The 22,463-nt window shown below is 47.4% G+C and overlaps 2 protein-coding genes across 20 annotated transcripts in view; one reads left to right on the top strand and one right to left on the bottom strand.

Moving 5' to 3' along the window:
* Positions 1–3,139, bottom strand: part of DCUN1D2 (defective in cullin neddylation 1 domain containing 2) — a 34,087-nt gene extending 30,948 nt beyond the window's left edge. For 6 of the 8 annotated variants that reach the window (XR_013355408.1, XR_013355410.1, XR_013355409.1 and 3 more), the window contains exon 1: positions 3,040–3,139. The gene's annotated coding sequence lies outside the window, so the exon portion shown is untranslated. The remainder of the gene's footprint in view (positions 1–3,039) is intronic. The other 2 variants (XM_077854877.1, XM_077854882.1) reach the window with 2 other exon arrangements.
* Positions 3,140–3,594: 455 nt separating this feature from the next.
* SLC9D1 (solute carrier family 9 member D1) overlaps positions 3,595–22,463 on the top strand; it is a 47,727-nt gene continuing 28,858 nt past the window's right edge. For 2 of the 12 annotated variants that reach the window (XM_077854871.1, XM_077854862.1), the window contains exons 1-8: positions 3,621–3,778; positions 4,950–5,058; positions 10,622–11,145; positions 13,420–13,599; positions 15,096–15,287; positions 16,322–16,450; positions 19,048–19,140; positions 20,329–20,515. In XM_077854871.1, the coding sequence (XP_077710997.1) occupies positions 10,702–11,145; positions 13,420–13,599; positions 15,096–15,287; positions 16,322–16,450; positions 19,048–19,140; positions 20,329–20,515 (1,225 nt within the window). In that variant the 5' untranslated portion in view covers positions 3,621–3,778; positions 4,950–5,058; positions 10,622–10,701. Of the gene's footprint in view, positions 3,779–3,977; positions 4,233–4,452; positions 4,472–4,949; positions 5,059–9,586; positions 9,694–10,621; positions 11,146–13,419; positions 13,600–15,095; positions 15,288–16,321; positions 16,451–19,047; positions 19,141–20,328; positions 20,516–22,463 lie in introns of those variants that run through there. The other 10 variants (XM_077854867.1, XM_077854868.1, XM_077854869.1 and 7 more) reach the window with 10 other exon arrangements.

The raw sequence follows: 22,463 nt of genomic DNA, 5'->3' as shown, positions 1-22,463 counted from the left end.
TAAAATAGCTGATTTTATATTATGTGGATTATGCTTCAAAAAAATTCCAGTATCATACTCTTAAAACCTCTAAGACTAATCAACACAATAGCATACTGTTAGTCAACTGAATTATTATTTTTTTAAAATTTTTATTTATTTATTCATGAGAGACACAGAGAGAGGCAGAGACATATAGGCAGAGGGAAAAGCAGGCTCCCTGCAGGGAGCCCGAAGTAGGACTCGATCCCAGGACCCCAAGATCACGACCTGAGCTGAAGGCAGACACTCAATCACTGAGCCACCCAGGCGCCCCAGTAACTAAATTCTTTTACCAGCATCACATGCTGATGAATTCACGCCAGGTAAACGTTCTCTGGTCTTGAGGTGAATTCCTGATAATCACCTCTTGAAGCTTCTCCTAACACATGACAAAATACCAACAGGGTAAAGAAGAATACTCTCTGAAAACTCTAGAAAGAGGTCTAAGTGTGTATGGAGCAAGCCAGGCAAAGGGGCTTGACCTGTTACTACGCAGTTACGCAGTGGGCAGCAGGACAGATGGAGAAACTGACAGTCCCTCCTCCATCTATTCCCGGTGCCTCATGGGTCACCAGGTAGGTGCTCCTTCCACAAGGGTAGGTAGCGGCAGCTGTGGGTCTAGGCTTGGCCAACAACATTCCCTGGCCAGAATGAAAAGGAAGGGGATTCTCAACAAACAAGCAACATTCGATGTTACCCCTTACTGGTTTCTCCAGAAAGTAACCATGATTGAAACAATGGTCACTGGCTAAGTGTAAACACCACGTGTGCTTCGTGTCCAAAATGTACTGAGACACTCAAGCTGTGATCTGTAGAAAAAGGAACTGGCGGGCAGCCCCAGTGGCCCAGCGGTTTAGTGCTGCCTTCAACCCGAGGTGTGATCCTGGAGACCTGGGATCGAGTCCCATGTCAGGCTCCCTGCATGGAGCCTGCTTCTCCCTCTGCCTCTCTCTCTCTCTCTCTGTCATGAATAAATAAATAAAATCTTTAAAAGAAAGAAAGAAAAAGGAATTGGCACGAAGCTTTCTACAACAAAATGTCTCATAACTAAAACATCCCAGGGGACAGAAGCAAGCTCTGGATTCACTTAGACGGGCTACATCCACGTAACATTAATGAAAGCCCAAAAACAGGCAGGACCAGGGTCTCTCCTTCAAGCTTTGATGGCCCTCACTACAGCTTATGCATCGAAGAAATTAACAGCAGCTTTTTCTTTTTTTTGGAGGGGAGGCATATTCAATGGTCTAACTTTGTTAAAATATACAAAATTCTTGAAGTAAAAATATGGACAATCTCAAATAAAATCTCTAATCTATAGGAAAAGTCTAAAACATATCCAACTGTGACTTTGAAAAAAATTGCTCACTGCTAGTCTGGGCACCAAGACTACCCAGATATAAAATGAAAAAAAAAAAGTTATTCTTTTTTTATTTTTAAAGATTCTTTAAAATTTATGGGGGGGGGGGGTAGTGAGCACAAGCAGTGGGTAGGAGCAGAGGCAGAAGGAGGAGCAGACCCCTGCTGAGCAGGGAGCAAGAGCCAGGCTTGACCTCAGGACCCAAGTCCTAGGACCCTGAGATCATGACCTGAGCTGGAGGCAGACGCTTAACCCACTAAGCCCCCAGGGAGCTCCCAAAAGGTTTTTCTTGCAATGCCCTTCCACAGACACAACAAAACATTTGGTTAGCGGTAGCCACGGCAAACATTTGGATCAAATTAATTCCGTTAACTTTGTCACTGATTTTGTGTGTGCCTCAGTGTACAGCAGGCAGGGGTGGAGTTACATTCAAGCATCCCCTTAAGCGCTCTTGGCTCTTCAGCCTCTGCACTCGCCGCGCAGCCTTCGTCCATGGTCCCCTTCCCCTTCCTTCCCTCCCTCCACCCGGCCCTGTGGTGGACTCATCCTCCTGCCTAGGCAGGGCAGCTGCTCCATGAGGGCCAGGTAGAGCCTCCTGGCTGCAGTGATGACCTGATGACCGTGCGCCCTCTGGGTTTCTAGGTTCGCTGTCCTTAGTCTTCTTGGTTCTGGGGCCAGCCCCTGCGTCTCCTTCTCTAGGCTCCTTTCCCCCTGAAGTCCCACCCTCAGGCCTCCCAGACCACTTCCCTCCTGTCTGAAGCCCTGTCACTTGCCCCTCACGACCACCAGGACAAACATGAGCCTGTTCTTCCTGGGCCCTAGAAGCCGCCTCCCGCCTGGCGGCGCTCCCCTCCGCAGGCTCCTACGAGGTCACTGTCCTCTGCCAGCCTGCACAGGAGCAGGGTGCACGTTCCAGTTCCTGGGACCCGCCCTCTAGGGCGCACCTGGACAGCTCCGCGCATGCAGTCCCACCCTTGGAATTGCTCTGCCCCAGCACTGGGCACCGCTGCCCGGCGCACCCCACAGATTCCTGGGCCTCTGCAGCCCCGAGCGCTGACCACAGCCCGAAGGTGCAGTGCAGGGTCGCCCGGTGCAGGGAGGCCCGGTGCAGGCCGCAGCAGCAGCGCCCTGAATGCTGAGCCCACAGCTGCGCAGCTCGCGGGCCCAGGGAGTCCTGGGGAGCACCGACCCGCACGCCTCCACCGCATTTCCAGCGGCCCCTCTCCTGCGCTGCAGCGCGTCTCCAACCAACCACGAGGTCCCTCCGCGCTCTGCAGGGCGGCTCGGGCGGGGCTCGGCTGGGGGCTCGGGCGGGGCGCGGACACCCGAACCGTCCCGCGCCCGCCTGCCCCGACCCTCCCGCGTCCACCCCCACCTCGTCCTCCACCTGCCGCAGGACCGTCGCTGCTACCGGGTGTCCGAGGCCGCGAGCGCGCCCGACCACACGCGCCGTCGCAGCGCCTCCCCCGGGCCGCGGGCCACCCGGCAGCAGCCCCCCTGCGCGCCTCCCCTGAGCGCCCTCAGGCCCGCCCGCAGCCCGCCCCGCCCCGCCCCCCGTGGCCCTCGCGCCCCGCGCTCCCCCAGCCCCGACCCGGCCCCGGCCCGCCCCCGCCCCGGCGCGCAGAAGGGGCCCGGCGGGGGCCACGCCGTCCACCACCTACCATCCTCCCCGGCGCTTTCCCGGCTTCTCGCCGGCTCCGCGTCCGCGCAGGCGCCGCAGCCCGCAGCCCGCCCCGCCCCGCCCCCCGCGGCGGCGCCCGGACACCCACTCAGAGCGAGGGGGCGGGACGCTCAGGTCAGGCTCGGCCTCCCAGCTCCCGACGTGCACCGCGCCCCCGGGGCCGCCGGGACCCAGACCCGCCGCCTCCTACAGCTCCCGACGTGCACCGCGCCCCCGGGGCCGCCGGGACCCAGGCCCGCCGCCTCCTACAATTCCCGACGTGCACCGCGCCCCCGGGGCCGCCGGGACCCAGGCCCGCCGCCTCCTACAATTCCCGACGTGCACCGCGCCCCCGGGGCCGCCGGGACCCAGGTCCGCCGCCTCCTACAGCTCCCGACGTGCACCGCGCCCCCGGGGCCGCCGGGACCCAGGCCCGCCGCCTCCTACAATTCCCGACGTGCACCGCGCCGCCCGGGGCCGCCGGGACCCAGGCCCGGCCCCTGAGGGGACGCCGCTCCCTCGGGGCGCGTCCGCGCAGACCGCGTTCGGGAGAGGGCGACCGAGGGCCGCGGCCGGGGCCCTCCCCACGCCCGAGCGCGTCCCCGTCCCCGCCCCCGTCCCCGCCCCGGGGCGGGCCTGTCGGTGCTAGAGGGATGCGAGTGAGGCGCGACCCTGCCGGCCGCTCGGCTCCCGGCGCCGCAGACCCGGACCGAGCGCGCACGTCCGCCGGCCGCGTGCAGGTGAGCGCTGCTGGGGGTCGGCGCGGGGCGGGCGTCCCGGGCGTCCAGGCTCCACCCCGCGGCGCGCGCAGGCCCGCCCCCGCCCCCGCCCCCGCCCCCGCCCCCCTGCCGGTGCCTGCTGCGGGGCTGCGCGGCGCGAGGGGCGGTGTGACCCTCCCTGCTCCTGGGCGCCCCGGGCAGCGGCGGCGGCAGCGGCAGCGGCGCGACGGCGTCCCTGAGGGGACCGGGCGCCGACGGAGGCGGGGATTAGCCCCGAGCTTGCGACGGCTGCGGGTGTCGGGCCGGTGCCTCGGCGGGCCCCGCTGCCGCGCCTCCTGGGTCCTCCTCAGAACGCCGCCGGGCCCGAGGTTCGTGTTTCCAGACGCGCCGGCACCCGGGGGTGGAAGGCAGCGCGGCCCCTTCCCGGACGTCCTCCCGGTCACCCTTTGGATCGCGCGGCCTTACGGGCTCTGAGGTCTGTCTTAGGCGGCAGCGATTTCTTAAAGAGGGACCTCGGGGACCTCGGTCCTTGGATCCCTTGGAACGTGTGGGGCTTTGTAGGTCGGTGACAGGAAGTGTCGGAAACGCCGCGTAGCCCCTCAGAATCGTCCTTCGTTGTCTTTTTTTTTTTTTTTTTCCTGTCTCTCTTTCCTGATTCATGGCCTGATTATTTTACGAATTGGATATGAATCCGGGAGTTGGATTCGTAAGGTCGTAAGTACTTTGTCTTTTAAGAATCATATTTTTGTCATTCAGTTTGTTCCTATTTAAAATTCTCGGGATCCCTGAGGGGCGCAGCGGCTCGGCGCCTGCCTCAGGCCCAGGGCGTGACCCTGGAGACCCGGGATCGAGTCGCACGTCGGGCTCCCTGCGTGGAGCCTGCTTCTCCCTCTGCCTGTGTCTCTGCCTCTCTGTGACTATCATAAATAAATAAGAATTTAAAAAAAAAAAGAATCTCTCTTTAAAAAAATAAAAATAAAAAAAAATAAAATTCTCCACAAATTACACTGTGGCAGGTTATTTTCACTGGGGAGTTAGCTCCCTAAGACCTTTCCCTGAGCCCTGCTTTGTTTCCTGTTCATTTCCTGAAGTGTGGCTGGTATCACAGAGAAACCCTAAACTATTTCCTACACAGAGAAACCCTAACTTTAAACTATTTCCTACAAGTGGTCTTTATATTCTCCTTTTTCAGAAGAAGCTGAATAACCGGTGTTGGACTTACTAGCTTTGTTCCTGCCACACCCACGCCACTTGCTCTGGCATCCCCCGCACACAGCGCCAGGTGCTGCATGTGATACCAGGTCAGTACTCCCCACACCTAGGGCCAGCCCTGCTTCAGCTGAGGGGGTGGGGCTGGGGTCCCCCCGGAGAGTTGTGTTGGAGCCTGGTGGGGTTGGCCTCTGCCGCACAGACTGGCTGCACTGCGAGTGTGGTGAACAAACTAGACTCTTTTTCAGTGGTTTGATCAGGAAAATTAGAGAAAGTGGATCTGGAAGGTCCAGAGGAGGAGAGATGATGGAGCATCCTGGGGCTACACATAGGCAGAACGCTGGGAGGCGGAGCTGTGAGGTTTTCGGATTTTAGCCCATTATAGAAAATGGAAAAGAATAGAGGAGCTGCTGCTCCCCAGTCTTCCCCTCCCCATCTGCCTCCCCAGCCCCATTCCATGAAGGGACTTGAGCAACCCCAGGGCTCTAGGGCACTCTCTCATGCCAGATGTCTAAGGAAATAGTCCCTTTACACGTCCTGCAGTCCTACAGAGCTCAGAGTTAGAGGCATGTGTGAGAAACCTGAACCTGGGTGACTGCTCTGAAAAAGGCTGGTTTTAGACTACATCATTGTGTTTTGCTCTTGAGCTCTCTATGCAATAAATGATGTGATGTTTCTGCATTGCTAAAGATTTTGGACAAAATAAGAGTAATGTGATTTTTGTATGACAGTGTATTAAAGGTATTCGAAGTTGTTTTGTTTTTTATTTTTTTGGTTTTGTTTTTAAGATTTGTTTTTTTATTTGAAAGAGAGAGTGGGTGTGAGCCAGGGAGGGACAGAAGGAGAGGGAGAGAGAATCTCAAGCCAACTCCTCCCTGAGTATGGAGCCTGACAACAGGCTCAGTCCCATCACTCATGACATCACCCATGACCTAAGCCAAAACCGAGAGTTGGATGCTCAACTGACTAAATCACCCAGTTGCCCCTAAAAGTATTGGGAGATTATTTGTTTTGTTTTGTTTTTTTATTTTTTGAGTGGGCTTAATGGTGAACCCATTTGCCTTTTTATTCTAAATTGCTTAAGACATTTATTTAATATTTTTGTTCTTGATCAAATAATCTCATCAATTTGTTTCTCTCATCAATTTTAAGGTAAGTTTTGGGAATCCTGTTCTGCATTTATCAAGCAAGCAAAACCCATTAGAGATTTGGCAAACCTGTGAAGATATAGTTTAAATAATGTTGAAATATATGTAAATAGAAACCTTTGGGGTGGGTTGTATTCAGAGTACTGATTCTGCTGTTGCTTTAAACGAAAAGTAACTTTGTGTTTTACTACAGCAGTGACATCTTTAAAACCTTTAGTTCTGGTTTAGGGCATTTCCTAGGTTAAAATATAAAAAAACATAATCGGCGTGTTTTCCTTGTTCTGTAATGTAAATGGTGATCATTACACATTATAAGGGTTTAGTGGAAAACAGCATTTATATTGAATTTTTAAAACTTTATTTCAAGATGATTATAGATTCAAGTAGTTAAAAGAACTAATATAAGGAAATCCTGTAAATCCTTCACCCAGATTTCCCCAATGATAGCTCCTGACAAAACATCTGGTATAAGCAGAAGACTGCATTTGTCTGATACACCCACCTCACCCAGGCTTAATCCTCATGCACGCATGTGTGTGTGTGTCACGTGTGCGTTCCTGTGGCCACCTATGTGGCCAGGACACAGACCATTTCCCTCCACGGGGTCCCTCCTCCTGCTCCCCTGGCCTCCCACAGCCCCATCTGCTCCCCTCTCCACAGTTTGTCATTTAACAACGCTGTGGAAAAGGAGTTGTAGAGCCCCTGTGATAGGCTGTCTTTGCACAGCCTCGCGATCCTTGAGGCTGTATCAGTGAATCAAGATACAGAAATTCTAGGGTTGCCTGGATGGCTCAGTCATTTAAGTGTTTGACTTCAGCTGGGGTCATGATCTCAGGGTCCTGGGATCAAGTCCCCGTGGGGCTCCCTGCTCAGTGGGGAGTCTGTTCCTCCCTCTCTCTCTGCGCCTCCCGCCTCCCCATGCTCATGCTCACTCTTTCTTTCAAATAAATAAATACAATCTTCGGGCAGCCCTGGTGGCTCAGTGGGTTTAGCATCACCTCCAGCTCAGGGCGTGATCCCGGAGACCCGGTATCGAGTCCCACATCAGGCTCCCTGCATGGAGCCTGCTTCTCCCTCTGCCTGTGTCTCTGCCTCTCTCTGTATGTGTGTCTCTATGAATAAATAAATAAAATGTTAAATAAACAAATAAATAAATACGATCTTAAAAAAAGATGCAGGGCAGCCTGGGTGGCTCAGCGGTTTGGCACCACCTTAGGCCCAGGGTGTGATCCTGGAGACCCAGGATCGAGTCCTGCATCGGGCTCCCTGCATGGAGCCTGCTTCTCTCTCTGCCTGTGTCTCTGCCTCTCTCTCTCTCTCTCTCTCTCTCTCTCCCTTTCTGTCTCTCTGTGTGTCTCTCATGAATAAGTAAATAAAATCTTAAAAAAAAAAAAAAGATGCAGAAATTCTAGGAATTCATCATAAAATTTACAGGATTTCCTTATATTAGTTCTTTTAATCACAATAAATCCAAAGTGTCTTTTTATAATTGAAGATAATAACAGAACAATGGAGGTAAAAATGTTTAATATCTCTTGAAGACAATGCTACAATTTAGTAGTGCATAGGATTTGGTAGTTAAGTTTGAAGGTAAGATGAAATTGAATTTATAAAAAAGGAGTGATTCATATTTTCAGTCTATAATTTCAGTTTCATATTCATGATATAAGCTTGTTTTAGTGGAAAGACTAGTATTACCACAACCAAAATTCTCAATGATTTCCCATAAAATGTAATAGTCCCTCGTTTTGAGGGGTAGAGTTTTAACTATTTAATTTCAGGAACATGTTTAGGGAAGGAACCAGAGATGAATAGAAGGGTGTTGTTCACAAACTGTGTGGCAGGTTATTTGTCTGAAGTTTGAAATCCATAAAAGAATCCCTGTTTGAGATCTTTTAAGGAAAATGGGAAACCTTGACAAAGCTTCGGAAATTTCTATCTTGATTCTGGAAAATACTAAAAAAGCTTGCACTTCTGAAGTAGTGATTGAATTCTTTCTGTCCCCTGCAACACTAGAAGCTTAGCAATAAAATGAGTCATTAAGTGAGAGATTAACTAAATTGCTAGGCATTACTATCATTAGGTAACCACTTATTTATTTTTAAGGTGTTAACATTTACTTAAAGTTACATTAAAACTAACATGAAGTTGGGTAGTTTAGGCAGTATATTCTCATGTTGAAAAGAAATGAACTGTTGTAGTACATAATGTCAGCAGCCCAAGGATTCAAAAATGTTTTGAAATTGAGCAGTTTCCTGACTTTCTAACCAGAATATTGAGCCAGAAGATAATATTTTCCTGGTGATTTTTGATAGGCAGGTGTCCCTCTTGTCCTGTATTTCAGCATCTACTGAAGGGCATACTTCAGCCCTTGGACTGCTAGCCTTGGCAGAGTTCTTGTGTTGGTTTTTCAGAAGCTCTGTTTCGTCTCAACTCTCTATTGGCTGTCATTTCTTGGTCTGGTCAGAATTTTTTTTCTAGAAATGTCACAATCTTACTTTTTTTTTTTTTTTTTTAAAGATTTTATTTATTCATGAGAGAGAGAGAGAGAGAGAGAGAGAGAGGCAGAGACCCAGGCATAGGGAAAAGCAGACTCCATGCAAGGAGCCTGACGGACCTGATCCTGAGTCTCCAGGATCACACCCTGGGCTGAAGGCGGTGCTAAACCGCTGAGCCACCCAGGCTGCCCAACACTTACTTTTGTCGCATCTGATCTGTTTTGCCTGGGAAACCAGATTAAACTTGTGAGAATTGGGATTGCTAGTGAAACTGAGGTATAGATGTGTGTTTGAGTAAATAGAACCCCAGGAATGGGAAATTACTGGTACATTTGGCATAATTCATGGGGATGCTGCTGCTAATGATTAGTCTGTTTGTTTATTTATTTATTTATTTATTTATTTAAGATTATTTGTTTGAGAGAGAGAGCACATGATCAGGGGAGAGGCAGAGGGAGCAGCAGATTCCCCCCGAGCAAGTTGAACACAGGGCTGGTTCCCGGAGCCCCGGGTCCATGACCAGAGCCAAAGGTAGACACCCAACCAACTGAGCCACCCAGGTGCCCCAGTTAATTTATATCAATATTTTGTTTTCGTTAAAGTACAAGTTTTTGTAAGTGGCAAGTTTGTTTTGTTTTCTTTTGTGACACAACTACTTATGCCCAGTGATTGGGTTGCCACGTCTTCAGTGGTTATTTTTTAGGGCGTAGCTTGCTTGGCCTATCTTGGCATTTGTTACTTTTTCCATCTTTGTTCTCTGTTTTCCTACCTCTGAGGTGATTCCTTCTCAGTGACCTTGCTGACACAGTGTTTCCCTGCTCCTTGATCACTCTTTCTGGAGGGAGGACAGAGCCCTGCCCTCCTAGTATAATCTGGACACCACAGCTGTAGCACCCACTGCTGCCTGCACCACAGCCTTCAATGCAACCTTCAGCCTGTCATGCTCAGGGTCCTATCTGTGCTTCACTTGCCAGGATAAATTCATGCATGGTACCCGAGTGCTTCCTGATGAGAGGGAGAGAAGGACCCCAATTTGGATGATAGAAATGTTTGAACATTTAATAAAGCCCTACTGATCCAGGTGTGATTATGATTTGTGTTTTGCGAATTTCTTTTTCTGTGTTTGACATCTGTGATTTTGAAGATTTAGGGAAATTCCTAATGATTTTGGAAAGAAAACAATATGGTAGAGTAAGCTAATTACTCATTTTTTCATAAATGATGTGGACCATGTTTCCTCCAGGTGGTTCACCGATCTGTGGTAGCAGAAATCAATGCTATTTTTGGGGGTTTAATACAAGGGCCCTTATAAGTTGAATTGATTTTTGTCTTTTGCACACAGATTTAGTATGTAGATGAGGCTAAGTTTTAAAAAAAACAATTACTTTTAAATTTAATGTAACCATTAGTCTCAACTCTTTTTTTATATATAAATTTATTTTTTATTGGTGTTCAATTTGCCAACATATAGAATAACACCCAGTGCTCATCCTGTCAAGTGCCCCCCTCAGTGCCCATCACCCAGTCACCCCACCCACCCCCTGCCCACCTCCCTTTCTACCACCCCTAGTTCGTTTCCCAGAGTTAGGAGTCTCTCGTGTTCTGTCTCCCTTTCTGATATTTCCCACACATTTTTTCTCCTTTCCCCTTTATTCCCTTTCACTATTTTATATATTCCCCAAATGAATGAGACCATATAATGTTTGTCCTTCTCCGATTGACTTACTTCACTCAGCATCATACCCTCCAGTTCCATCCACGTTGAAGCAAATGGTGGGTATTTGTCATTTCTAATGGCTGTAGTCTCAACTCTTTACCAGCCTCTGTGCTTTAACATTCAGTGTTTGATTTAACTACAGGTGTAATAGATAGTTCAGGTGTTAAAATTTATCTTGGAAGAATAACATCTTCAAAAAAGTGATAGTTTTCTGGATGTCATTATTTAATACTTAACTCTGGTCTCAATAGTAATGAGTCATTATTCAACTACATGTGATAATCTCTTTCAGCTGAAAATGTGTATCTAAAATGCAAGTTCACCTTAGCAGAAACCTTCAAACGGCCTTCCCTTGTCCTCTAAAATTGGATCATGAAGGTATTGGAAAAAAACTACTTCTGGATGTTGCTTCCACTGCTTCGTTTGATAGCAGATGCTGCAGAACACGAAGAGGTAGCAAAACATGCCATCAAGTTACACCGAGGCAGAGGAGCAGCCATCGCTCAGAGGAAGCAGTGGGTCCTGGACAGTTGCAGAAAGCTCTCTGGGCTTCTTCGCCAAAAGGCTGTGGTTCTTAACAAACTGAATAGTGCAATCAGAGCAGTGGAAAAAGATGTTAGCCTGTCAGATGAAGAGAAACTGTTTCAGGTGCACACATTTGAAATTTTCCAGAAGGAGCTGAATGAAAGTGAAAACTCAGTGTTCCAGGCGATCTATGGACTGCAACGAGCCCTGCAGGGAGACTACAGAGATGTTGTGAACATGAAGGAGAGCAGCAGGCAGCGCCTGGAGGCCCTGAGGGAGGCTGCGATAAAGGTCCGTCTGTCCCACTCAAAGCCAGGGAGCAGATCAAGTTGGAGTCCAGTCAGATCATGTGCAGCAGCACACATACAGAAATATTCCGCTCCTTTTGCACGATCTTAGCATAGCTACATTTCATGAATTCCAGGGGTCTGTTCTAGGAGTTGTTCTTTAAAAAAAAAAAACAAAAAAAACAAAAGATTTTATTTATTCATAAGAGACAGAGGAGGGCGGGTGCAGAGGGAGAAGCAAGCTCCATGCAGGGGGCCCGACGCAGGACTCGATCCCAGGACTCCAGGATCACGCCCTGGGCAGAAGGCAGGTGCCAAACCACTGAGCCACCCAGGGATCCCCTCCAGAAGTTGTTCTAATGCTTCTCTCTATTGTGGAAATCCCCAGGTAACCAAAATAGTGACCTAAGTTGTACCAGTAAACTGATATGGAAAGAAGTATATTTGTAACCGCAATCAACATTTTGAGTTCCTGACAACAATTTCTTTTAGTGTGTAGGTTGGTTGTCTTTAATGTCCATCTGCTGAAAATAAAAGTACTAACATTACTTTTAAACAAATACATACATTTGAGATAAGGATTTTGATGAAGTGTATTTTGAAAATGGGGAGATGCAGATGTGATACTTATATGATTTTTTGAAGCCATCATTTATACCATTTCTTATGCATCAGTTTAAATACTGATCTTCCTTGACTTACGATGGAATTTTATCCCAATAAGCCCATCAAAAGTTGAAAATACAGCAAGTCAAAAATAACAGTTAATGCACCTAACCAACCCAACACTGTAGCTTAGCCTGGCTCACCTTAAACCTGCTTAGAACACTCATGTTAGCCCTACAGTTGGGCAAAATTACCTAACATGAAGCCTATTTTATAATAAAGCTCCGAATATGTCATGTAATGTATTGAATTCTGTACTGAAAGTGAATACAGAATGCTTGTCATTGTGTTTATTGTTTCCATGTGATTGGTGTGTGATTGGGACCTGCGGCCTTATGCCCGTTGCCCAACATCATGAGAGGGGATCCCACTACTTATGGCCAGCCCAGGAAAAGATCCCATCAAAATTCCACATGTGGTTTCTACTGAATATGTATCACTTTCATACCATCATGGAGTCAAAAAGCCTTAAGTCAAACCATCCTAAGTCAGAAACCATCGGTATATGAAATACTTTATCTTCATAGAAGGGTTATGGTATTATCACACAGTTTAAAAGGTAGAGAGGATACAAACTTACTAAACTTTCTTTACCAAAGTACCAAAGTAGAACATGGTGATAGGATAGATAGCTGGAGTCAGAGTTTTGGGCCACCTTGGTTCAGTAGCATATCTGTTTTTGTGTGTGATTGAATGTCAGAAACAGACCTTGATGCTCTCATCTGACAGATGTTACTGCCTTACCAGATCCTTTGGACAGCTGAGCCATGAAAACTCCTTGATTTTGAAGATAGGCACTTAGTGGTATTGATTTGAGATAGTTTTACTATAAAATAGGAAACTAACATGAGTTTGATGATCCAACTGTGCTTACTTTCTACACATGGTTTGTGCCTCACATCTGAGACAGTCCGGGTAGTGTAGCAGGCAGCTGTGTTAGAGGCATTGGATGATGTTGAGAAGAAGTCTGTCAAACAGCCACGCTTGTCCTTGGGACCGTCCTGCTGCTTTTCTGTTCCAGCCATGCCCCATGCCTTTAAAGGATGAATGCATGTTTTATTAGTAAGGATGTTGATTTGATTGATAGCTTGGACTTAAATGTGATTGTATAAGATACCTGTATTGTTGGCATCATCCATCAGTTTTCCAAGTAATGCTGTTGGTTTCTTCTGGAGCAGTTTCTCCTTTGTAACTTAGAATTTGTGTGTATCTTGCTTAGAAGTTTTTAGCTCAACAATCAAGTGTCATAGGTATTTTTAGAGTACAACTGGACCTCCATGCATAGTAGGCATGATGTCTGGAATATAATCTTTTCAGTGAGTGATTTGGATGAATAGATGACCTTCAGAATTTATTTACAGTAGTATATCACATTTGTGGTGTGTATGTACAAATAGCTTTCCCTAAACATTTGGCTAAGCTCCATTATGTTTGAATGATCTGGGACACTTGACGACCCTCTCTCGTTGACTGGAACCAGATTTACACATTTATGAACATATTTGACAGTGAGAGCATGTTGGTTGGTAGCGCCAGTGAGGCACCTGAATGGAAATCCTAGCCTGGCCTATTTCTTAATAAACCCCACATTTCCTTTCTCACCAATGAACAGGAAGAGACAGAATATGTGGAACTTCTGGCAGCAGAAAAACATCAAGTTGAAGCTCTCAAAAATATGCAACATCAAAACAAAAGTTTATCCATTCTTGATGAAATTCTTGAAGATGTGAGAAAGGCAGCTGATCGTCTAGAGGAGGAAATAGAAGAACATGCTTTTGATGACAATAAATCAGTAAGTAGCATTCCAAGACAGTTTCCTGTCTTGTCTGTCTGCCTGCAGAAAGGATGTGTGGTTGAATTTGTTGGCATGTCTGTTTTTAGTGTGAATTGGAAATGAAGATAAAACCAAAACACCTGTGTGTCCCAGAAAATGATTTGGTATGGTTTTGCAGAAAGTACACTAGCTATCCTTTACTTCGCATTATGTTTTTGTCAGTTACCCACCAGTAGCTCATCCTTGTTCCACTTTGCCTTCAGGTGGATTGGGACTCTGGTCTCAAAAAGCTTGACCTGGGACAGTCGGGTTTCAGTGCTGATCTGCTCAGGGGAGCCCTAAAGTCCTTATGGGAATCGTATGCGAGGCAGGCTTTCAGACCTTTCACTTGCTCTGACATGTTCAGGATACTCTGGGAAAAATGAGATTGATGCCAAAAATTGAATCCTGAGAAGGACTCAGAAAAGTATGTGGTAATAAAAACAAATGGGAACACAGTCTGGGTCGGTTGAATGTCAAGCAGGGCTGCTCTCTGACCTCACCAACGGCAGGGGAAGAGGACATGTGAGCATTGTTTTGAAGGAACATGCCCTGTATGCACTGTGCACCGAGCACTTCTGTGTCAGGACATCAGGCTTTCCCTACCACATGTTCCTCCACTTCAGTTCCACCACCATCAGCTTGGGTCACTATGGACACTGCAGACCCTGCAGACAAGGGCCCAGCCCAGCACTATGCCTCCATTTCAGATGCCAATCACAGGTTCCAGGTTTTCACCTTGGAGGGTCTGACAACTTCCTCCTCAGGCTCTCACAATGCAGGAAGACAGTTTATTGGCTAGGTTACCAGGTCATTATGAAAGATACAGCTCAGAAACAGCCAGATGGAAAAGGTGAAAGTGTGGATGGAGCTTTCATGTTCTCTAGGCCTGCTTCCTTCTCTCCCAGCTGAGTACCTCCTTTTGTTGAGCAACCTGGAAGCTCTCCCAACCCCATACTTCCAGGGTTTAATGGAAGCTGCATTGTGTAGGCATGTGATGAACTCAGCTTCCAGCTCCCTGTCCTCTTGGAGGTCACATGGTCAGTTCCGCAGGTGGCCAGCCTCATCCTGTGGTTACCTAGCGGCTTTCTAAAAATCCCCTCACTGCTGTGAACTCAGGAGAGGATAAAAGGGCTTGTAAGGTGCTCCTGTCGCTCCTTACACAGTTTGTGGGAGCTGTGAGCCAGGAAGGGAGATGGAGACCAAATATGTATTTCTTGTTACAAGTTGTGTCCTGAGTCAGGTAGAGCGGGTGTTTGAAAGTCATAGGAACCGTAAACACTTTTACCCTTAAATCACTTTTTTAGTTGAAACAGTTTTCCTGATTTATGCTAATGAGCCTTTATTGATCTTTCATCACACATGACAGAATATTAGAAACATTCCTGCCACTTCTGTATGGAATTTTTGCTCTAAAAATTGAGCTTGAGAACATTTCATTGGTTTTCATTACACAATGTTGGGTATTCTTACAGGTGAAAGGGGTCAATTTTGAGGCAGTTCTCAGAGTGGAAGAAGAAGAGGCCAATTCTAAGCAAAACTTCACAAAGCGGGAAGTGGAGGATGATTTGGGTCTTAGCATGCTCATTGACTCCCAGAACAACCGGTACATCTTGACCAAACCCAGAGATGCCACAATTCCACGCGCAGATCACCACTTCCTAAAGGTACTCTGTTTGCTCACCTCTCAAGATCCCCACTCCCTCCTCCCCATTTCCTGGTATATGTATGTGAAGTAAGATTGTGCTTCGTTTTCTGAGTGTCATAATGGAGTGCGTGACTTTCGTCCTAACAGATTCTACTAGAACTCCCTGTGTCTTCTGTAACTTGAAACATTTTCTCTTTTTATTTTTTTCCCAAAAGAATAAGGCATTGTAATATTTTAAATGAAAGTTAATTTTGCTTTTGAGAATTTGAAAGTCTTTTTGAAGTCAGGAGTTACTATGATGGGCTCAAGCTTTGTCACTAAAATGGAACACCTGATGAGGCAGAGAGGCTTTGGCTGAGACATTGTGTGTGGCTTTGTGTAGACATGGGAGTAGGATGAGATCCAGCTCCTGAGAGGTACCGGATGTGCATTATGTAAAGATTTGCACTTGACAGTGTTATGGCTGGAGATCACTTCCTGGGTCTGGACCAGAGTGCATACCAGGTGTAGAAGTGACCAGGGCAGCCTGCTCAGGAAAGGCTGGCAGGATCTAGACACACTGTCAGGTTCCAGCATTGTCCTGGATGCCAGAATTTGTGCTGGTCTTTTTTCTTTAAAGATTTTATTTATTTATTCATGAAAGACACAGAGAGAAGGGCAGAGACATAGGCAGAAGGAGAAGTAGGCTCCCCTTGGGGAGCCCAATGTGGAACTCGATCCCAGGACTCTGGGATCACACCCTGAGCCAAAGGCAAACGCTCAACCGCTGAGCCACCCAGGCAGATGTTCCTGTGTTGGTCTCAAAGAGGATGGCAGCACAGGCTGAGAGAAAGGTACATGATCCCCAAGGAGTATAGGAGGTGGCTGACTCCTGTGCCGATAAACTCATGTGGAGAAGGTCAGCCCAGGTGTTGGCTGCCTTTGTTATGACCAGAGTGGAAGCTGGGAGGGCCTGTAGAACATCTGCTTTCTCTACTAACTAGCCCTTATCTTCTTGTCTTGCCAACCATTATCTTAAATGTTTGTGTTTCTTTTTTGTTTATTCTCTGCCAGGACATTGTTACCATAGGAATGCTATCTTTACCTTGTGGCTGGCTGTGTACAACCATAGGGTTGCCTACAATGTTTGGGTATATTATTTGTGGTGTTCTTCTGGGGCCTTCGGGACTGAACAGTATTAAGGTAAGAATAAATTTTAACTATTTTAGTATCTGTGTAATGGAATACTAAAGCACAAAGACTAAAGAGTTTTAAAGTTTTGAACTTAGTGAAGAGCGGTTTCTTATAAACCATATTGAAGAAGATGCCCTATAGAGTTTCATAAGAAATTTTTAAACCATAAGGAAGTAATTTGTTCATTAGTTGAATGGATGACTTGACTAGAGAAAAAATCATGTTTGTGTCTTTGATTTTTATTAGTTTTAGAAATTTTGTTTCCAGTACTAGAATGAACTCTATTCTTCAGATAGTGAAAACAGCTCAGAATACTGGATTAAATGTAAAATTTAACACTTTGTAATGTACTGTAAAGCTGGTGAAGTAGTGAGGAATTATCAAGCCTAAATGTGGGGTGTTGTGAAGACCCCAGGAAACAGTGAGTACTGGGGCTGTTTGCTGACAGATTGAAGTGAGCTACGTCCTGTATCAGTGACAGTTTTTGGCAGTAAGGAGGGGTTCCCAAGCTTTCGTGGAGGAGGGCTCCAGAATGTGTTATCTAAATATATACCATTCAGACAGGATGAAATGAGAATGCCAAGAAAGAATGTCATGAGTCCCACACAAAAGGAGTCATATAGGGTGGTGAGAAACAAGCAACAGAGTCCTCAGAAGGTCCCTGGCCCTTCTTGGATGGGTAGGACAGGAGCAGACAGATGGGGAGAGGTGTGGGCACTCCCTCCTGCAGCCTTATGCCTGCTCCCGACTGACACCTCACCAGGCAGAGGGATTGCTGCCATTTCTCCAGACCAGACAACAGAAGAAGGTGTGAAAAAATCCTCGTTCCTAAGTAATTTTAACAATGGGTCTGATTGACAGGGTGATGTAATCTGAAAGCCTAGGACTTGGTGGTAGGTGAACCACTGAGTGACCTGGCAGGTGCTCTTGTGGGCTGGGCTCAACTTGGCAGGATGGCCTCTAAGAAGAATGGTTTCTGGGGGCTTTTCTTTAAAGACTTTTGTATTTATTTGAGAGAGAAAGAGATGGTGGAGTGGAGGGAGGGGCAGAGGGAGAGAGGCAGACTCCGCCCTGAGTGGAGAGTCCAATCTCTGAGATCATGACCTGAGCTGAAACCAAGAGTTGGACACTCAACTGACTGAGCCCCCCAGGCACCTCTGGGAAGAATGGTGTTAATTCAGTTTTCTGAGTAGGTAACTTCCATGTGATTGAGAACAAAATGGTGGGGTTAAAAAGAAAAAAATTTTAAGTTATAGGTGAAAAATCTCTTCCTGCCCATACTCTGTCCCTCCCCTTTTTTTTTTTTTTTTAAGATTTTATTTATTTATTCATAGAGACACACAGAGAAGAAAGAGAGAGAGGCAGAGACACAGGCAGAGGGAGAAGCAGGCTCCATGCAGGGAACCCGATGTGGGACTCGATCCTGGGTCTCCAGGATCATACCCCGGGCTGCAGGCAGCGCTACACCGCTGCGCCACCGGGGCTGGGCTGCCCATGTCCCTCCCTTTCTAGACTATTTACAAACAATGGTAAATATGAATATATTTTCCTTTTTCATTTTTTTCTTCACGGCCAAGCTTGTTTTAAGAAAATCATTAAGGCTGAATAATAATAAATAAAGGCTGAGTAAGGTAGCAAATACGATTAGAAGCTACAGATATTGGAATTTCTAACCAATCTGCTCTAGTTGGAAAATAACGTAATTATGGTAGACAAAGATAAAAACCCTAGGGTGTACCAGCCGAAACTGGGCAGCGGTTCATGGAGCTGGTGCCAAATCTTTTATTTATCTTTTTCTAGTAGGAGGTTGATAGGCTTCTGTTCATTAAGTTGAGAAGAACAGTTTTAAGTATATTAGTCTGAAGTCATAGGTTACAGCCTCATTTTAAAGAGGGAAGAAAAGTAAAAGCCAAGAGACAAAGGAGGAAGAGCAGAAAACTCAGCATAATACGTAGAATTGGAATAAACCTATCTGTTGAGATGCAGGTTTGCAGATGGTTTTAGGAAAAATGTGCAATAAGCAAGACTCGGTGAACATAAGTTGAGTAAGAAGGGTTGAAGTGAAAGGGAGGAGATGGCAGTGAAAAAGAGGGCGAGGCCCATCCTGTGGGTGGCTGGTGGGCTGTGTGTGTGTCCCTGTGTGGCAGGCCAGGGCAGGGTGTGGACATGTGGAGGCCTGAGCTTTCCTTTCAGACATTGAGTTCATGGCTGCGCTGTAAACCTCAAGTGTAAATCATGTAGGTGGTGCCAAATATAACAGTGGAAATTCTCTGCTGTAGCACAGTGGCGTAAAAAGTAAATAGCAAACAAAGAACTAGAACAAACACAGAACACAGGAACACTGTATCTCAAAGCCTGTGGGGAGTGGCCAAATGTGGCGTCCGGGAGAACATTGGTGCACATAGTCGTGTGCAGACCCATGTGCTTTGTGGTTCAGACATCCTGCTCAGGTTCTGAGCCGCCCTGCCCTCCAGAGAGAGCAAAGGCAGTGGGAATGATGACAGCAGGGCAGCTGCTGAGCCTGAAAGCAGCTGAACTCATGAGCTAGTACACTTCGTATGTTAAATACATTAAATTGTGTGGGGTTTTTTTGGTTGTGTTTGCAGTCTGTTGTGCAGGTGGAGACCTTGGGAGAGGTCGGTGTGTTCTTTACTCTGTTCCTTGTTGGCCTGGAGTTCTCCCCAGAACGGCTGAGAAAGGTAAGGGCCTCACCAGGCGGTGCTGTTACCCCAAATTTAGCATCATAGGGTATCAGTTTGTTTGCTTTCAGTGTTGTTCATGATTGGGCTGTGAAATTAAACATTTTAGAATACAGTATGTTTTAGCTTGATACTGTTTTTGGTTCGGTTCCCTCTGTGGGTCTCCCACCATTTGACTTGGGACTTGGCAGTGTCAGGAGGCTCTTGTAATACATTTCCTGACATTGGAAACATCTGGAGTGGACATACAGGCTGGTGGCCAGTTATGGCTGTGAGGAGGGCCACAGTAGGAAGTTAGTACCCAGCCTTAGGTAGAGCCTCCCGGCTGACCTGATCCCCAAACACAGGATTGTGATTTTGAGGGAAGTGTTGCTTTTTATCAAGAAGCAGAGCAGAGGAGGAGAAGCCCACATCCTTCAGAGCACCCAGAGGTGAGCAGTGTATTAACGCACAGGTGAGGCTGGCCAGCCCATAAGGCCTCGAGCACTGGCCTCAGAGCCTCTGTGCTGAGCCCCTCCTGCCCCCCTGCCCTCCCTTGGGCCCCCTTGTGTTCTTGTCACTGGGCCTGGGTGTGGTAGTTGGTTTTGCCTGAGAGGATTCGGGGTGAGACGAGAAAGAACAAGTGCTTTCCAGTAGAATAGGATGAGCTTTTTTGGTCAGTATATACCGTTCCTGTTTGTACAGACGTCATATAGACTTTATTATTGTGTCTCTTCCACACAATTGGAAATCCTAGAGAGTAAGAATTAAACCTGATTTCTTCACATTTTCCATCACATCTAACACAGGCACTAAGGGCACAGTGAGGCGCCTCATCAGTACTCACTTACTGAGCTGCACCACCTGGATCTGGGCCTGACTCTGGCTTCCACAGGGCCATGTGTTTCCATCCAGGAAAGGGAGGTGGTGCTGTTTATCTGGGAAGTGTGTTCTGAGGGTTAGAGTACATGCGCACAGACATGTATAATGCAGAGAGAGGTACATGTGTTTACTCCCTGCAATACCCTCACAACCAGTAAGCCATTTTTCTTGTGTTCTTATCATGACTTTGGGTGCCATGCTGTGTTTACTGCAAGCCACAGTCCTGAAAGATTGGGGCCCCACAACTGGGCAGCCTGTTTTGTATGTGCTCCGCCGGGTGCTAGTCAAGAGACGGCTGTTATCACTAACAAATGTGTTCTCTTGAAGGTGTGGAAGATAGCCTTGCAAGGACCATGTTACATGACACTGTTAATGATCGCATTTGGCTTGTTGTGGGGACACCTTTTACAAATCAGACCCACTCAGAGTGTCTTCATTTCTACTTGCTTGTCCTTATCAAGCACACCCTTAGTGTCCAGATTCCTCATGGGCAGTGCCCGGGGTGAAAAAGAAGGTAGGTGGTGACACGTTTTAAGTATGTATGTGTTGAAGTTAGGTATGCAATTCACTTGAATTCACTCCTAAGACCTCTTAGAAAAGTTAGTGCTCCCCCCAACCCCCGTCCCTAGGGCTCTCCTCGCAGTGACGGTCCCTTGTGCCTGTGTTCAACTTTTCCAGATCCCCACTGGACTAAGGTGGCTTCTATGTGCTTGTTAATTTAGGTTGGTTTGAGGGCCACATTCAAAAGAAAGGAATCCATCTGCATTGGAAAATGTATATGGAATGGGGGTTTGGGAGATGAATGTGCTGCATGGCCTGGAGCCACCCAATGCCTGCGTGACTCTCGTGTGAGATAATGGTGTTTTTACTGCCTGCGCTGCTGTGCTCTGCCATCACAGAGTGAGTGCTGGATGCTGTAACACTGCTTTCCTTCTGGCTGGGACTGGAAACTGACATACCTTTGATGCTTTTATGTAAAATACGGTAACCGAAAGGGATTTTCACTTCTTTGGTGCCAGTTTCATTCGTCTCTGTGCACAAAGCACTGGCCTCTGATCGTTACTGGATATAATGAAGCCAGACTGGATCAGCAGCTCAGGGTGAACATTCTGGGTTGTCTCATAGCTAAGCCTTGACAGCACTGCCATTTTTTTACATCATGTGTACTCATGATGCTCACTGTTAGGCTTTTATTTTGTAGAAGAAACAGGGTTAAACTGTAGTAACTTCACAATGCTATTTGCCATGCATCAACACACAGCAATGAAAGAGAAATATGAAAAGCGAGAACCAGAGCTGAGTGGGTGGCTTCTCTGATAAAGCCCACCTTGCTGTACACAGAACTGGTCGTGAGGCTGCAGGCTCCTGGCATCACACCCACTGCCTGGCACCAGGGGTTATGCATCAGAGTCTGGAAAACATCATAAACAAACTGGTGTCTTGTGATTTGTGGGCCATGGGCCTCCTTGTTTGGAACCGGACTAGCTGATGGTCTCATCTGTGGGGGTCCCTGTGGCCAGGTAATTAGGACTACCTCTCATAGGTGATAGAGGAGGTGAAGGGGGTGGCAGCGGTAAGAGGTAAGAGAATGAAAAGTCCTTCCGTAAGGACCATGTGCTGAGTGCCAGTGTGCGTGAGCATGTCCCTGCCTGGGAGAGACTCATGACAGCCCAAATGAGAGGATGTGAATTCTCCTGGTTTGTGGAAAAATCTCATAACCCCTGCGAAGTAAGCATGTCTGAAGCATTCAAACATAAGTGAGGGAATCATGCCTATTCAGTTCACGGAGGCACAGGGATAGGACACACTGTAGAAAGAAGACGTGGGAACAAATGCCAAGAAACAGATTCAATTCACAGAGGCACAGAGATAGGATGTGGGAAAGAAAGCCAAGAAACGGGGAGCAGAGCTAAGAGGCTCAGTATGTATACAGTAGAATTCCTGGAAGAAGAGTGGAGAAAATAGCTGTTGACTTCCAGACATGGAGAAGGATGTGAACCTTTCACTGGAACAAACCACTCCAAAACTGAGCAGAAAGAAGGCAAGGAAATTTACTCTAGGCATGGCCCAGCACAAGAGGGGCTTGACACCTATCGGAGAGCTGGGTGGTGGACGCCCATGGATCGTGTGTGGGGCATGTGTGCCCAGCAGAGCTGTCCCCGAAGCTCAGGCAGAGGCGAACATGTTGTCAGACACACACAGGGCCTGATGGCATGGCCACCTGTCCAGCCCTACACGGAGCGCTGCGATGCAGGGAACGTTGCCAGGTTGGCACGTTTAATCAGCCTCATACACAGAGTGCCTCACGTATTTTACATATGGACTATGAGAAAAGGAAGGTCAGCCTGGAACTCTGAACTGTTAGAAGGTGGGAGTGTTGACAGGGCTGCAGGTGTGGGAGGTGGGTGCACACGCGGACAAACTTGGACCTCATGGAAACTTAAGATGAAACTCACATGCTA

Source organism: Canis aureus, chromosome 17, assembly GCF_053574225.1.
Source record: "Canis aureus isolate CA01 chromosome 17, VMU_Caureus_v.1.0, whole genome shotgun sequence".
NCBI lineage: Eukaryota > Metazoa > Chordata > Mammalia > Carnivora > Canidae > Canis > Canis aureus.
This window is presented reverse-complemented; position numbering and strand designations above follow the sequence as displayed.